We start from the raw sequence: 17414 nt of genomic DNA, 5'->3' as shown, positions 1-17414 counted from the left end.
TGTTAATGTTCAGACCGAACGTTGCCTCTAAACCGAAGACGCCTTCGTCCAATGACTCTTATGTGTAATGTAATGGAACTGAGAGTCATGATCAAGGGCTAAGGTTAAATAGGCTGTATATTGATCTAGGTCATAGGAAGTGGATGCTCTTGTCATTTATGACCTAATAATATGAATGTTGTAATAATATATTTGGTAATAGGTTACAAAAGGGCAAACATGAACAACTGCTTTGTGCAGATGAACTTTATTTCATATCGAGACACATTTCAGAGCAACGCATTTTCACCCAACGTCCCATCTGTCATATGTGGTGTTCCAACTTCACCCTATATTCCCTATATAGTGCACTACTTTTGACCAATGCCCATATGGCTCTGGTCAAAAGTAGTGCACTGTGTATGGAATATAGGGTGCCATTTGGAATGGAACCACAGTCTTCAGTACTGATCATTGATGCAATTAAATTGACATGTTTTGCTTTTGAAATACATTTTATTTGGTGAAGCAAAAACGATTTAGGGTGCGTTTGTATGCTACAGCCATTTTGCAACATCTTGTTTGCTTGACATTTGGGTTTGGAAAGCCCTTCCAGTATAGTTATTGTCAAAACTCAGCAATATCAATCACAATTACAGGCTTTATTTGCAGCAGTATTCTCTGTGATAACCAGAATGGTGTACTGATCCGTGCAATAACAGACCAATTGACTGACAGACAGACAAACACACACACACACACACACACAAATACTGTAAAAACACACATACACTGAGTATACAAAACATTTAGAACACCTGCCCTTTCCATGACAGAGACTGACCAGGTGAATCCATGTTAAAGCTATGATCCCTTATTAATGTCACTTGTTAAATCCACTTCAATCAGTGTAGATGAAGGTGAGGAGACGGGTTAAAGATGGATTGTTAAGCCTTGAGACAATTGAGACATATGTATATGTACCATTCAGAGGGTGAATGGGCAAGACAAAAGAGCTAAGTGCCTTTGAATAGGGTATGGTAGTAGGTGCCAGGCGCAACGGTTTGTGTCAAGAATTGCAACGCTGCTGGGTATTTCACGCTCAACAGTTTCCCGTGTGTATCAAGAATGATGCACCACCCAAAGGACATCAAGCCAACTTGACCCAACTGTGGGAAGCATTGGCGTCAACATGGGCCAGCATCCCTGTGGAACGCTTTCAACACCTTGTAGAGTCCATGGCCCAACGAATTGAGGCTGTTCTGAGGGCAAAAGGCGGTGGTGCAACTCAATATTAGGAAGGTGTTCCTAATGTTTTGTACACTCAGTGTACACACACACACACACACACTAGCAGCATTTGCAGTGGTAATGTAGGCTTATTTTCAGTGGTAATGTAGGCTTATTTTCAGTGGTAATGTAGGCTTATTTTCAGTGGTAATGTAGGCTTATTTACAGTGGTAATGTTGGCTTATTTTCAGTGGTAATGTAGGCTTATTATGTAGGCTTGTTTGTTATTTTCAAAGACAAAATGCAATTTGTAAGGTAGTTTTGTTGCGCATACAAAAGCTGTGTTCTTTGCTTACCTAGACCTTGCATACACACATACTGACTCATTCACATACACGCAGACTCAGAAATTCAAACTCACAATAATACTTTTCTGAATGTTAATAATATGTCTCCAGTTCCACCCAACCTATAAAAGAGAAAGATTAAAATTAGTCAGACAAGAATGATTGTATTAGACAACATCATTATATACCATTATCTCTTCCTCTTAGTGCTTCAATATGACAAAGCCCTTTTAACTCAGTGACTGATCCCCAGCACATCAATCTGATTTATTAACATGACTGATTAACATGAGCGAATAACTGTCATTATGAATTATCTTTTGTGAATCTCTTGATTTGTCTCCTCCTTACAGAACAGACACTCAGTGACAGACAATGCATCTTCTGTGACTCTCAGTGTCCGTCTCTCTATGTCACCTATGTCTTTCTATGTCACTATGTCACCCACCTCCAGGATACCTCCTGATGATGAGCTTGCGGACCTCATCATAGATGAAGATGAGGAGACTGTAGGGTAGAGCACAGAACCACCAGGAGACCCTGAATGAGAGAGACGGAGAGAGAGACAGAGAGTGAGAGAGAGAAAGAGACGAGAGAGAGTGAAACAAGGGAGGAGTGGTTGTTGGAGTTCATTGTAAAATCTATTCAGATTCACACTGAATCATTGGGATGATATGAGGGTGTGATATGAGAAAGACATTTGAGGGATTTGTTTTGGAAGTGTTTAGGGTATTGCAGAGTGGAGACGTGTGTGGTACTGACTTCAGAGGAAACAGTTCATTGTAAAATCCATGGAGTTGAGGGTGTGATATGAGAAAGGCATGTGAGGGACTTAGTAGTTTTGGGGTAGAATTAAAGACAGTGGTATTGGGGATGGGATGTCCTTGTTTTTAGGGTGCTGTGTTGTACTGACTTCAGGGGATACATGCGGAGGGCGATGTCCATTCCTGGGCAGTAGGACAAAAAGGCAGCCAAAGCAGTCTCAGCAAAGAGACCAAAGATCAGGATACGATTCCTGTTGAGGAAATGGAGATGGGAGAGGTGAAAAGAAGAAAGAATTGGACAAGACGCATTTAGATTTTTTACAAATACAGTACATACTTATACAAAGTAAAAATCCTATTCCCTATATACAGTAGTACACTACTTTTGACCAGAGCCCTAGGGGCTTTGGTGAAAAGTAGTGCACTAGGGTGTCATTTGAGACTTCGCAGTTTCCACCTACTTCATGCCCTGCTGAAAGACAGAGTTCCTCCTGGTCTTGCAGATAATCACATCGGCCCACTGCACAACCACGATGCTCACAAAGAACGAGGTGTGACAGGTGAACTCAATGATCTTTCGCTGCTCGTAGGTCTGTGTAAAGGAAACACGTCCTAGTATACTTACAACTGAAAAACTGTTTTAGTTGTCAATAAAAAAATAACCACTCTGGTACTCTTGATGCTTCCAACAATTTAGATTCATTCAATTGTTAGAAGCAACAAAATTACCAGTGGGCTGAATTTATTTTATTTGATTGACTACATTTTTGTATTTTGTATTTTTATGGATGACACTTTTCTCCATGCACCTAGTAGTATGTCAAGGTGTGCAAGTTTACTTTCAAAAAAAAAAAGCTTGCTGTGGTTCCATACAGCTTGCTGTGGTTCCATACAGCTTGCTGTGGTTCCATACAGCTACAGACTGTATGGATATGTTAAACTCTCTGTCTCACCCATTGCTGTCCATAGCTGTCCTCCACCTCGTTGTTAGCACGGTCGTCCCATTTCAGACGGATGCCCAGGAGGGTCTCTGGCCAGAAGCCATTCTCAGCCAGGATCACAAAGTAGGTGAAGAAACCAGCCAGAGCCTGAATCATACCTGGAGAGAGAGAGACAAGTCCATCAGCACAATATAATATCTGTTTCAATAACTGGCATGAACAACAGAGGGCAAAAATACAAAGAGTGTGTCCCAAGTGGCACACTATTCTCTGTTAGTGCACTACTTATGACAAAAGTAGTACACTATATAGGGAATAGTGTGCCATTTGGGGGACACACCCAAAAATGGCTTATAAACACAAGGCTTGCATCCCAAATGGAACCCTATTTCCTATATATTGCACTACTTTTGACCAGGGCCAATGATAGCGTGCCATTTAGGACACAGAAACACGGATGAGCCCGACAGGTATTCTGACCTATCTGTCCGTAGGCCATGCTGATCAGTCTGTCGTTCACCAGCTTGTCTGTCTTTGGGCACCTGGGCTGACGCTTCATGATGTCACTCTCAGCCGTCTCATAGGCCAATGAGATAGCAGGAACCTGTAACCAGAGACAGGGTTGAGAGGAGAGGGAGTTAATGAAGAGAGATGGAGAGAGAGAGAGAGAGAGGAGTTTGAGACAATGTATGACAGAGAACAATGTGACAAAGCTATAGGTTCCGTAATAAAATAGCCCTGACTATTGGTTTAAGGCGTTACCAGTGAGGCAACAACAGGGCAATGTGTGTGAGTTAAAGTGGAAAATGGACTTAACCCAGTGTGAGACTAGAGTCCTCACAGCAGTGGATACAAATCCAATTCGCTTTAGAGGATTTAGCAGAACTCACCCTGACCCAGGGCAAGGTAGTGGTGAGTTATAGATTGAAAGGTAATGTATGATCAAGCTGAGAGAACGTCTGCTTGTGACTGAGTGTCAAGGAGTGGAGATATGATGAGTGGAGATATGAGGAGTGGAGATATGATGAGTCTTTCAGTGCATATAAACTGGAAAAGGAAAACTGCACTCGCTGAAAAAGTCTTTCAAATGTAATGTTCTTTAGCAGCAGAAGAAAAGTTCAAACAAATGGACTGCTAAAGAACATTACAACTTTAAAGGAACAAATAAAGTAGTCCTGGACTAAAAAGCACTCTCAATTGAGATTCTCGCTTTTAAATCCAGGACCAATGCTTAATCTGTGTCCGGGAAACGGCCCCAGAGACTATTTCAGTGTGTGGGTCCTCACCATGTCTGTGCCCAGGTCGATACAGAGGATGGTGACGGTGCCCAGGGGCAGGGGAATGCTGGCGAGGATGAAGAGGAGGAAGGGGCTGATCTCTGGAATGTTACTGGTCAGGGTGTAGGCGATTGACTTTTTCAAATTATCAAAGATCAGACGACCTGTTTGGGATTGAAGAAGAACAGATAGATTAAGTTATTTCACTTTCTTTCTTTCAATCTTTCCTTCTTTCTCTCCTTCTCTCCCTTCCTTCCTTCCTTCCGTCCTTTCTTACCTTCCTCTACTCCTGTGACAATAGAGGCGAAATTGTCATCCAGGAGGATCATGTCTGCAGCCTGCTTGGAGACGTCAGACCCAGCGATCCCCATGGCAACCCCAATGTCAGCCTTCTTCAGGGCAGGTGAGTCGTTCACTCCGTCCCCAGTAACCGCCACGATTGCCCCCTAGAACAAGAGAATTCAGAGTCAGAAAATAAGAAACATTTTAGTTGAAAAACTGCTGTGAATGGGAGATAAATGCAGTGTTTCAATGCTTTTCCTCCCACTGTAAAACTTAAATTAATAGCCAGGGTGTTTATTTGCTTAAATCACTGAACACAACAGGCGCTTATTAGAGACAGGCTTATATTTGAGTTAGGCATCTAATTCCTTAATGCACACAGCTTTTGCTCATTTGCATAGTTAATTGTTTAATTCCAGCATTCACTTCCAGCATTTTAATCAATTTCTTAATTCCCTGCAATAATGTGTTATCTTTTACACACTGTCACGTTTCTTTTGTCTTAGTATGCCTCTATTTTGAAAAACTTTAACTTGATAGAGTAATTATTATCCTATTTGACTGTGCATTTTTTACATTTGTAACTTTCGCCACTAGAAGGGTCGATCGGCTGTTTTCTGGGGGTCTGTAGTCCCGAACTTGTTGACTGTTTTTGTGCTTGCCCGTTAACTAGCAGTTCTCAGCTGCTCAACAGTTTCTTACTGGTGATAAAAACGGATGATTGACATCATTTTTTTTGAGTCATTACTGAATTATTTAATGTAAAAAAATCATAGAACCTCGCAAACAATTCATGATAATTCATGGTAACCACGTAAAGACTTAATTTAGACCCAGCGTTTATTTGAAACAGGCGTTTATTTGCTGAAATGTGTGCAGTTACCCAGCTATTGTTAAAAGAGACAGCGGCTGTTTGAGACTCTGCGTTTAATTTAAGTTTTACGGTGTGTCAATTCTGGAGCAATTTTCCCATCAAATACTTTTCTATAGGGATAATAGCTCCCCAGTATCTAAGTCTGAACAGGATAATAGATTCAGAATCCCTGACTCATGCTTTCATTATAGAGACTCAAATACACACACCCGCACACACACAAGCGCACACACACAAGCGCGCACACACACACCCACACACACACAAGCGCACACACACAGACATCCTTTCACCGTTCTCTGGCAGCCCTCTACGATTATGAGTTTCTGCTGAGGTGATGTGCGGGCGAACACTATCTCAGTGTGGTTCCTGAGCAGGTCATCCAGGTACTCTGCGCTCATGTCCTTCAGGTCCCCTCCGTGCACCACACAGGCCTTGGCATCCCTGGAAGAGACACACAGACACCAGCCCCCAGTGAGAAACCACACAAATACACAGATACACACACAGGCGCGAACAGTCACACACACAAGCGCTCACATATGCATACACGCACGCACACACACACCCACGCACAAACACACGCACTCTCTGGGAGAGAGACAGATACAAGCCAACATATTTTTTTTGTTACGTTTCGTTTATTAAAAAATGTGAAACAAGGTACACATATAACATTATGCACGTGATCAAGAATCATCTAGGATAAACACAAAAAAGTAAACAACTTATTTCCATTGTGGTCTTCTTTCATGATAGCATTTGTCAAGTTTGGCATGCGTAGCAAGGTAAAAAAGCAGAAGCTAAAATTTTATGACATATGAGAAACAACAACGTGGAAAGTCATACATACATACACATACACACACCTGGGGTTGACTTGACTCAGGGGAATAATCAGTCTTTCAGCGATGTCCTCCACTGTCTCGTTGCCCTCTGAGATGATACCCACGCCTTTAGCGATGGCTTTCGCGGTGATGGGATGGTCGCCAGTCACCATGATGACCTGACGGCAGTAGAGAACCATAAACATCATCACAACTATAAACACATCTTATGTCATCTATACCTGTCACCACATGAACTGTACTTGAGTTTTTTTCTGTGTTTTTGCTCATTTATAGACTTCCAGGAGATTCTATATACAGTACCAGTCAAAGGTTTGGAAACACCTACTCATTCAAGGGTTTTTCTTAATTTTTTACTACTTTCTTCATTGTAGAATAATAGCGAAGACATCAAAACTATGCAATAACACATATGGAATCATGTAGTAACCAAAAAAGTGTTAAACAAATCAAAATATATTTGAGATTCTTCAAATAGCCACCCTTTGCCTTGATGACAGCTTTGCACACTCTTGGCATTCTCTCAACCAGCTTCATGAGGTAGTCACCTGGAATGCATTTCAATTAACAGGTGTGCCTTGTTAAAAGTTAATTTGTGGAATTTATTTCCTTCTTAATGCATTTGAGCCAATCAGTTGTGTTGTGACAAGTATACAGAATATATCCCTATTTGGTAAAAGACCAAGTCCATATTATGGCAAGAACAGCTCAAATAAGCAGAGAAACGACAGTCCATCATTACTTTAAGACATGAAGGTCAGTCAATACGGAACATTTCAAGTACTTTGAAAGTTTCTTCAAGTGCAGTCGTAAAAACCATCAAGCGCTATGATGAAACTGTCTCTCATGAGGACTGCCACAGGAATGGAAGACCCAGAGTTACCTCTGCTGCAGAGGATGAGTTCATTAGAGTTACCAGCCTCAGAAATTGCAGCCCAAATAAATGCTTCACAGAGTTCAAGTCACAGACACATCTCAACATCAACTGTTCAGAGGGGACTGTGTGAATCAGGCCTTTATGGTCTGCTACATGATTCCATATGTGTTATTTCATAGTTTTGATGTCTTCACTATTATTCTATAATGAGGAAAGTAGTAAAAATAAAGAAAAACCCTTGAATGAGTAGGTGTGTCCAAACTTCTGACTGGTACTGTATGTATATATATATATATCTATATATCTATATATATATATATATATATATATATATATATATATATATATATATATATATATATATATACAGTGAGCTCCATAATTCACTGGACAGTGACCATTCTTTTGTTATTTTGGTTCTGTACTCTAGCACTTTGAGTTTGAAAGGATACAATGACAATGAGGGTGAAGTGCAGACTGTCAGCTTTAATTTGAGGGTATTTTCATACATATCGGATGAACCATTTACGAATTATAGAAGCTTTTGTACATGGTCCCCCCCATTTTCGGGCATCAAAAATCATTGGACAGTTTAACATAATGTAGAATAAAGTAATCATTGTTAATATTTGGTCGCATATCCTTTGCATGCAATGACTGCTTGAAGTCTGCGATGCATCGCCATCACCAGACGCTGGGTATCTTCCCTGGTGATGCTCTGCCAGGCCTGTACTGCAGCCATCTTCAGTTCCTGCTTGTTTCGGGACTTATTGCCTTAAGTCTCCTCTTCAGCATGTAAAATGCATGTTCAATTGGATTCAGATCTGGTGATTGACTCGGCCAGTCAAGGTTTTTCCACTTTTTGGCCATCAAAAACCCCTTTGTTGCTCTAGCAGTATGTTTAGGGTCATTGTCTTGTTGCGTGATTAAGTGCCGTCCAATGAGTTTGGAGGCATTTGGTTTTATCTGAGCAGATAAAATATTTCTGTAGACTTCAGAATTCATTGTTCTACTTCTGTCTGCAGTCACATCATCGATGAAGACAAGTGAGCCTGTTCCACTGGCAGCCATACAGGCCCAAGCCATAACACCCCCTCCACCATGTTTCATGGATGAGGTGGTATGCTTTGGATCATGGGCATTTCTTTTTTTTCTCCACACTTTTGTCTTTCCATCACTCTGGTACATGTTAATCTTTGTCTCATCTGTCCACAATATTTTTTTCCAGAACTCTTGGGGTTCTTTTAGGTGCTTTTTAGCAAACTGTAATCTTGCCTTTCTGTTCTTCAGGCTTATCAGTGGTTTGCATCTTGTAGTGTACCCTCTGTAGTCCTGCTGGTGTAGTCTTCTGCGTATGGTAGACTTTGACACATCTACACCTGCATCCAGGAGAGTGTTTTTGATCTGTTGGGCTGTTATCAGGGGGTTTTTCTTCACCATAGAGAGTATTCTCCGGTCATCCACTACAGTGGTCTTCCTCTGTCTACCGGGTCTTTTGACATAATTGAGTTCACCGGTTGTTTTTTTCTTGTTAATGATGAACAAAACTGTTGACTTGGGCATGGCCAGGGTTTTTGCAATGTTCCTGAATGATTGATTTTCATTTCTGAGCCTTTTGACGGCCAACTTCATTTGCATCGACACTGCTGTCTTCCTCATGTTGTCACACCCCAATAACAACCTCCAAAGGCAATAGCAACGTCTAGAATCATTACTATTCATCAACAGCTCTCCTGCATTCACTAACGACACAAATGAATACACCTGCCTAACGACACACATCTGTGAAGCCAATTTAACAAATACTTGTAGTACCTTAAAATGGTGGGACCATGTACAAAAGGTGCTGTCATTTCTAAACGGTTCATCCGATATGTATGAAAATACCCTCAAATTAAAGCTGACAGTCTGCACTTCACGCTCATTGTCATTGTATCCTTTCAAACTCAAAGTGCTAGAGTACAGAACCAAAATAACAAAACAATGGTCACTGTCCAATGAATTATGGAGCTCACTGTATATATATAGTATGTAATTTTTATTTTTACTTGACTCTAGTGACTCTGAAAATGCCCAGGTTTTCCAGAAATTCCAGTTGGAGGATTCCCGGATTTCCTAATTACTCCCTGCTGATTCCATGATTCTTCCAACCATGATTTCTGGAAAACCTGGGAATTTGTGAAAGTTACATTTTGTGTGATTGTTGTTGGTTGATTGATTGATTGGTTGGTTGGTTGATTAATTGATTAGTTAGTTAGTTGGTTAGTTGATTAATTGATTAGTTGGTTGGTTGGTTGATTCATGTATTAGTTCGTTGGTTGGTTGATTAATGTATTTGTTGGTTGGATTGCTGGTTGGTTGGTTGATTAATTGATTAGTTAGTTGGTTGGTTGGTTGATCAATTGATTAGTTGGTTGGTTGGTTGGTTGATCAATTGATTAGTTGGTTGGTTGGTTGGTTGATTAATTGATTAGTTAGTTGGTTGGTTGGTTGATTAATTGATTAGTTGGTTGGTTGGTTGATCAATTGATTCGTTGGTTGGTTGGTTGGTTGGTTGGTTGGTTGATCGAATGGTTTGTTGGTTGGTTTATTGTGCCAATGACCTTAATTCCGGCGGAGCGGCATTTCCCCACAGCGTCGGGGACGGCGGCGCGAGGAGGATCGATCATGGACATGAGACCCACGAAACACATTCCCTCTATAGGGAAATTGACCTCCTCACAGTCAAAGGCGAAGCCCCGAGGGAACTGGGCCGGAGACAGGGGCAAGTGGCAGAACCCTGAGGGAGAGAGAAACACAACAAATAGACAGGGACTCTTTTATTTATGTTTTATTTTTTGAAGGAGATCAAAAGTTCCGATGTTCTTTCGTATTTTATTGAGTTTTTATGATGGGACAGATGTAAGGAACAGATCGGGAGATGTGACATGGAAAGGAAGGGCACAGACAATAGCCAGGTGGCATGTGTGATCCGTATATAGCAAACGTAGGTTGAGTCCCAAATAGCACTATGTGCTGTAGTGTACGTACCTAGAACTCTTTCTCCCAGCCCTCCCAGCTCCATGTAGGCACTCTGGAAAGCTTCGATCCAGTTGGCGTCCATTGGAACCTCTTGGCCGTGGATCAAGATGGTGCTGCACCTAAGAGACATACAATAGGGGCTATTATTCACCTGTTGCTGTCAGCCAGTGAGATACAGTCCCTTCAGAAAGTATTCACACCCCTTGACTTATTCCACATTTTGTTGTGTTACAGCCTGAATTCAAAATGGATTCAATTCATTTGTTTTCTCTCCCATCTGAACACAATACCCCATAATGAAGAAGTGAAAACATGTTTTTAGAAATTTGAGCAAATTTTATGAAAATGAAATACAGAAAGATATAATTTACATAAATATTCACACCACTGTGTCAATACATGTTAGAATCACCTTAGGCAGCGATTACAGCTTTGCACACCTGGATTGAGCAATATTTCTCATGTTGGTTGTTGATCACTGCTAGACAGCCATTTTCAAGTCTTGCGATAGATTTTCAAACCGACTTCAGTCAAAACTGTAACTAGGCCACATTCAATGTTGTCTTGGTAAGCAACTACAGTATATATTTGGCCTTGTGTTTTAGGTTATTGTTCTGCTGAAAGGTGAATTTGCCACCCAGTGTCTGTTGGAGAGCAGACTGAACCAGGTTTTCCTCTAGGATTTTGCCTGTGCTTCGCTCTATTCCTTTTATTTTTACCCAAAAAAACTCCCTATTCCTTGCCAATGACAAGCATACCCATAACATGATGCAGCCACCACCATGCTTGAAAATATGAAGAGTGTTACTCAGTGATGTGTTGGATTTGCCCCAAACATAACGCTTTGTATTCAGGATAAAAGGTCCTTTCTTTGCACACATGTTTTGCAATTTTACTTTAGTGCCTTATTGCAAACAGGATGCATGTTTTGGAATATTTTTATTCTGTAGAGGCTTCCTTCTCTGTCAATTAGGTTAGTATTGTGGAGTAACTACAATGTTGTTGATCCATCCTCATTTTTCTCCTATCACAGCCATTAAACTCTGTAACTGTTTTAAAGACACCATTGGCCTCATGCTGAAATCCCTGAGCGGTTTCCTTCTTCTCCGGCAACTGAGTTTGGAAGGACGCCTGTATCTTTGTAGTGACTGGGTGTATTGATACACCATCTAAAGTCTAATTAATAACTTCACCATGCTCAAAGGGCTATTCAATGTTTGCTTTTTTTTGTTGCCCATCTACCAATAGGTGCCCTTCTTTGCGTGGCAATGGAAAACCTCCCTTGTCTTTGTAGTTGAATCTGTGTTTGAAATTCACCGCTCGACTGCGGTACCTTACAGATAATTGTATGTGTGGGGTACAGAGATTAGGTAGTCATTCAAAAATCATGTTAAACACTATTATTGCACACAGACAGAGTCCATGCACTTGACGTCTTTAGCACATTTAAACTCCTGAACTTATTTAGGCTTGCCATAACTAAGGGGTTGATTACTTATTGACTCAAGACATTTCAGGTTCATTTTTAATTAATTTGTAAACTTTTCTATAAACATACATTGAACAAAAATATAAATGCAACATGTAAAGTGTTGGTCCCATCAGGGGTGTAACTTTCACAGGGGACGGAGGGGACATGTCCCCCCCACATTCTGAAATTGCATTTTTGTCCCCCCCCCCCCCCCCCCCCCCCCCCCAGTTTTATCATTGGAATGTGATACAAACTGAGATAATTGAATGTTCATTTTTCTACCATAAGCTGCCTCCAACGTTGTTTTAGAGAATTTGGCAGTACGTCCAACCGGCCTCACAGCCGCAAACCACGTATAACCACGCCAGCCCAGAACCTCCACATCCGGCTTCTTCACCTGCGGGATCATCTGAGACCAGCCACCCGGACAGCTGATGACACTGTGGATTTGCCAACTGAAGAATTTCTGCACAAACTGTCAGAAACTGTCTCAGGCAAGCTCATCTGCGTGCTCGTCGTCCTCACCAGGGTCTTGACCTGACTGCAGTTCGGCGTCGTAACCGACTTCAGTGGCCAAATGCTCTCCTTTGATGGCAACTGGCAGACTGGATAAGTGTGCTATTCACGGATGAATCCCGGTTTCAACTGTACCGGGCAGATGGCAGACAGCGTTTATGGCGTCATGTGGGCGAGCGGTTTGCTGATGTAACCGTTGTGAACAGAGTGCCCCATGGTGGCAGTGGGGTTATGGTATGGGCAGGCATAAGCTACGGACAATGAACACAATTGCATTTTATCGATGACAATTTCAATGCACAGAGATACCGTGATGAGATCCTGAGGCCCCTTGTCGTGCCATTTATTCGCCACCATCACCTCGTGTTTCAGCATGATAATGCACAGCCCCATGTCGCAAGGATCTGGACACAATTCCTGGAAGCTGAAAATGTCCCAGATCTTCCATGGCCTGCATACTCACCAGACATGTCACCCATTGAGCATGTTTGGGATGCAGTGGATCCACGTGTACGACAGCATGTTCCAGTTCCCGCCAATATCCAGCAACATCGCACAGCCATTGAAGAGGAGTGGGACAACATTCCACAGGCTACAATCAACAGCCTGATCAACTCTATGCGAAGGAGATGGATCGCACTGCATGAGGCAAATGGTGGTCACACCAGATACTGACTGGTTTTCTGATCCACACCCCTACCTGTTTTTTTAAAGTATCTGTCACCAACAGATGCATATCTGTATTCCCAGTCATAGATTAGGGCCTAATTTATTTATTTAAATTGACTGATTTCCTTATATGAACTGTAACTCAGAAAAATCTTTGAAATTGTTGCATGTTGCGTTTATATTTTTGTTCAGTGTAATTCCATTATGAGGTATTGTGTGTAGACAAGTGACACAGAATCTCAATTTAATCCATTTTAAATTCAGGCTGTAACACAACAAAATGTAGAAAAAGTCAAGGGGTGTGAATACTTTCTGAAGGCACTGTATGTATTTACCATAGAGTTGGATAGAGGGCACCTCTATGTATCTTTGGCATAATGGTTTCTGTGAAAGCATGGGCAGTGCCATTATTATTATTGTTATTATTTATTTTTCACCTTTATTTAACTAGGCAAGTCAGTTAAGAACAAGTTCTTATTTACCAAGCTGCCCCATGGGACTCCCAATCACAGCCGGATTGTGATGCAGCCTGGAATCGAACCAGGGTCTGTAGTGACGCCTCTAGCACTGAGATGCAGTGCCTTAGACCACTGCGCCACTCGGGAGCACTATCTCCAAATATCTCTATCCAACTCTTTGGTATCTACCCATTGAGAGACACATTAGTTAGTCGGTTTTGATGTAAATAAATACCTGTCCAATATTCTTTCAGGTGCTCCCTTCATAACGAGTAGGTGGCCATTTTCATTGTCCTCTTGTTCATGAATGGACAGCTTTAAAAGGAGAGAGAGATGGTAGAAGATATGAGTATCTTTTTTTCATTGCTGTCATTAAATATTTGGTGGTTCAAAGGACTTGGATAGTGCTGTAGGTGTGTTTGTACAATAAATAAAACATTTTGGTTTATGCAGTTGTGTCTTTGATGTACAGTGGGGAGAACAAGTATTTGATACACTGCCGATTTTGCAGGTTTTCCTACTTACAAAGCATGTAGGGGTCTGTAATTTTTATCATAGGTACACTTCAACTGTGAGCGACGGAATCTAAAACAAAAATCCAGAAAATCACATTGTATGATTTTTAAGTAATTAATTTGCATTTTATTGCATGACATAAGTATTTGATACATTAGAAAAGCAGAACTTAATATTTGGTACAGAAACCTTTGTTTGCAATTACAGAGATCATACGTTTCCTGTAGGTCTTGACCAGGTTTGCACACACTGCAGCAGGGATTTTGGCCCACTCCTCCATACAGACCTTCTCCAGATCCTTCAGGTTTCGGGGCTGTCGCTGGGCAATACGGACTTTCAGCTCCCTCCAAAGATTTTCTATTGGGTTCAGGTCTGGAGACTGGCTAGGCCACTCCAGGACCTTGAGATGCTTCTTACGGAGCCACTCCTTAGTTGCCCTGGCTGTGTGTTTCGGGTCGTTGTCATGCTGGAAGACCCAGCCACGACCCACCTTCAATGCTCTTACTGAGGGAAGGAGGTTGTTGGCCAAGATCTCGCGATTCATGGCCCCATCCATCCTCCCCTCAATACGGTGCACCTCCATGCTTCACGGTTGGGATGGTGTTCTTGGGGTTGTACTCATCCTTCTTCTTCCTCCAAACACGGCGAGTGGAGTTTAGACCAAAAAGCTCTATTTTTGTCTCATCAGACCACATGACCTTCTCCCATTCCTCCTCTGGATCATCCAGATGGTCATTGGCAAACTTCAGACGGGCCTGGACATGCGCTGGCTTGAGCAGGGGGACCTTGCGTGTGCTGCAGGATTTTAATCCATGACGGCGTAGTGTGTTACTAATGGTTTTCTTTGAGACTGTGGTCCCAGCTCTCTTCAGGTCATTGACCAGGTCCTGCCGTGTAGTTCTGGGCTGATCCCTCACCTTCCTCATGATCATTGATGCCCCACGAGGTGAGATCTTGCATGGAGCCCCAGACCGAGGGTGATTGACCGTCATCTTGAACTTCTTCCATTTTCTAATAATGCGCCAACAGTTGTTGCCTTCTCACCAAGCTGCTTGCCTATTGTCCTGTAGCCCATCCCAGCCTTGTGCAGGTCTACAATTTTATCCCTGATGTCCTTACACAGCTCTCTGGTCTTGGCCATTGTGGAGAGGTTGGAGTCTGTTTGATTGAGTGTGTGGACAGGTGTCTTTTATACAGGTAACAAGTTCAAACAGGTGCAGTTAATACAGGTAATGAGTGGAGAACAGGAGGGCTTCTTAAAGAAAAACTAACAGGTCTGTGAGAGCCGGAATTCTTACTGGTTGGTAGGTGATCAAATACTTATGTCCTGCAATAAAATGCAAATTAATTACTTAAAAATCATACAATGTGATTTTCTGGATTTTTGTTTTAGATTCCGTCTCTCACAGTTGAAGTGTACCTATGATAAAAAATTACAGACATCTACATGCTTTGTAAGTAGGAAAACCTGCAAAATAGGCAGTGTATCAAATACTTGTTCTCCCCACTGTATATGTTTGTGTAGTAAATGGTTGTAGGGGGTAATTGTATACCTGGTACTTGTTGGTCGAGTTGAAGGGTATCTCGCCCACTTTGGTGTTTCTTTCTCTCATGGAGCGGACACACCCACAGGAGAGCTCGATACATTTCAACAGAGCAGATTCCGATGCATCGCCCGCAGTGTCTCTCTAAGAAACACACAGCAGTTAGAAGGATATGGCATGTAGAAGCAAACCGGATGGACATCATGAAACTGATCGGAGAGGTTGAGGGTAGAGGAAGTTCAGGAGTAAAAAACAAACAAAATACAATTATTGTAAAATTGACTGTGTCCATAAAATGTATATAGTATGTATAAGCTGGAAGTAGAGGCCTAAGCGTTGTTGTTCACTAGTTTACTCCAATTAGGGAAGGGGTGGTGGGGTTGGAGGGTAATAAAGGGAAATTTATTTTTTAAAAGGATGTGTATATGTGTATGTATATATACATATATATACATATGTATGTATGTATACGTGTGTATATAAATATATATATATATATATATATATATATATATATATATATATATATATATATATATATATATATATATATATATATATTTGCGAGAAGAAAAAAAACATATGGGGGATTGGAAGTGATGCAGACAATTACATTGATGGAAGTTACAGTCTATCTGCAATATTAAAGCTGATCTACCCCCTAAAAAAAAGAAACACATCAAACAGTCAGGGGGAGACAGTCTATTCACGTTGTCAGAATGGGTTGCTGGCTGGGAAGGAGACAGTCTATTCACGTTGTCAGAATGGGTTGCTGGCTGGGAAGGAGACAGTCTATTCACGTTGTCAGAATGGGTTGCTGGCTGGGAAGGAGACAGTCTATTCACGTTGTCAGAATGGGTTGCTGGCTGGGAAGGAGACAGTCTATTCACGTTGTCAGAATGGGTTGCTGGCTGGGAAGGAGACAGTCTATTCACGTTGTCAGAATGGGTTGCTGGCTGGGAAGGAGACAGTCTATTCACGTTGTCAGAATGGGTTGCTGGCTGGGAAGGAGACAGTCTATTCACGTTGTCAGAAGGGGTTGCTGGCTGGGAAGGAGACAGTCTATTCACGTTGTCAGAATGGGTTGCTGGCTGGGAAGGAGACAGTCTATTCACGTTGTCAGAATGGGTTGCTGGCTGGGAAGGAGACAGTCTATTCACGTTGTCAGAATGGGTTGCTGGCTGGGAAGGAGACAGTCTATTCACGTTGTCAGAAGGGGTTGCTGGCTGGGAAGGAGACAGTCTATTCACGTTGTCAGAATGGGTTGCTGGCTGGGAAGGAGACAGTCTATTCACGTTGTCAGAATGGGTTGCTGGCTGGGAAGGAGACAGTCTATTCACGTTGTCAGAATGGGTTGCTGGCTGGGAAGGAGACAGTCTATTCACGTTGTCAGAATGGGTTGCTGGCTGGGAAGGAGACAGTCTATTCACGTTGTCAGAATGGGTTGCTGGCTGGGAAAATGTTGTCAGGTCTTTCAGTATGGGACGCTGCTGTTATTGTAGCAGTTAGGAAGGGATTTTAGAGGTATTCGATTCAATGTCTGCTTCCCCAATATTATTTTTAAAAATGTTTAACCAGACACTCTTATCCAGAGCAACTTACAGTAGTGAGTGTATACATGTTCATAATTTGTTGAATTTTTTTTTGTACTGGTCCCCTGTGAGAATCAAACCCACAACCCTGGCGTTGCAAGCGCCATGCTCTACCAACTGAGCTACACGGGACTCTATTTGGCACTCTATTTCCTATTAAGTGCACTAAATAGGAAATAGGGTGCCATTTGGGATGCAGACAGTGGGT

At 41.9% G+C, this 17414-nt stretch overlaps 1 protein-coding gene across 1 annotated transcript; it reads right to left on the bottom strand.

The window, feature by feature from the left end:
- Positions 1-1649: 1649 nt before the first annotated feature.
- LOC311098839 (sodium/potassium-transporting ATPase subunit alpha-2-like) lies at positions 1650-17234 on the bottom strand (the record flags this gene model as incomplete). Its single annotated transcript, XM_084139407.1, has 15 exons — positions 1650-1678; positions 2005-2096; positions 2470-2571; positions 2782-2912; positions 3274-3419; positions 3742-3865; positions 4548-4702; positions 4816-4984; positions 5988-6138; positions 6564-6700; positions 10023-10198; positions 10450-10559; positions 13790-13869; positions 15624-15758; positions 17217-17234. 15 exons carry the CDS (start codon positions 17232-17234, stop codon positions 1650-1652), a joined length of 1755 nt encoding a protein of 584 aa, XP_083995533.1.
- Between the last annotated feature and the right edge of the window lie 180 nt (positions 17235-17414).

This window comes from Coregonus lavaretus (assembly GCF_964263955.1).
Source record: "Coregonus lavaretus genome assembly, chromosome: 23".
Taxonomy (NCBI): Eukaryota; Metazoa; Chordata; class Actinopteri; order Salmoniformes; family Salmonidae; genus Coregonus; species Coregonus lavaretus.
This window is presented reverse-complemented; position numbering and strand designations above follow the sequence as displayed.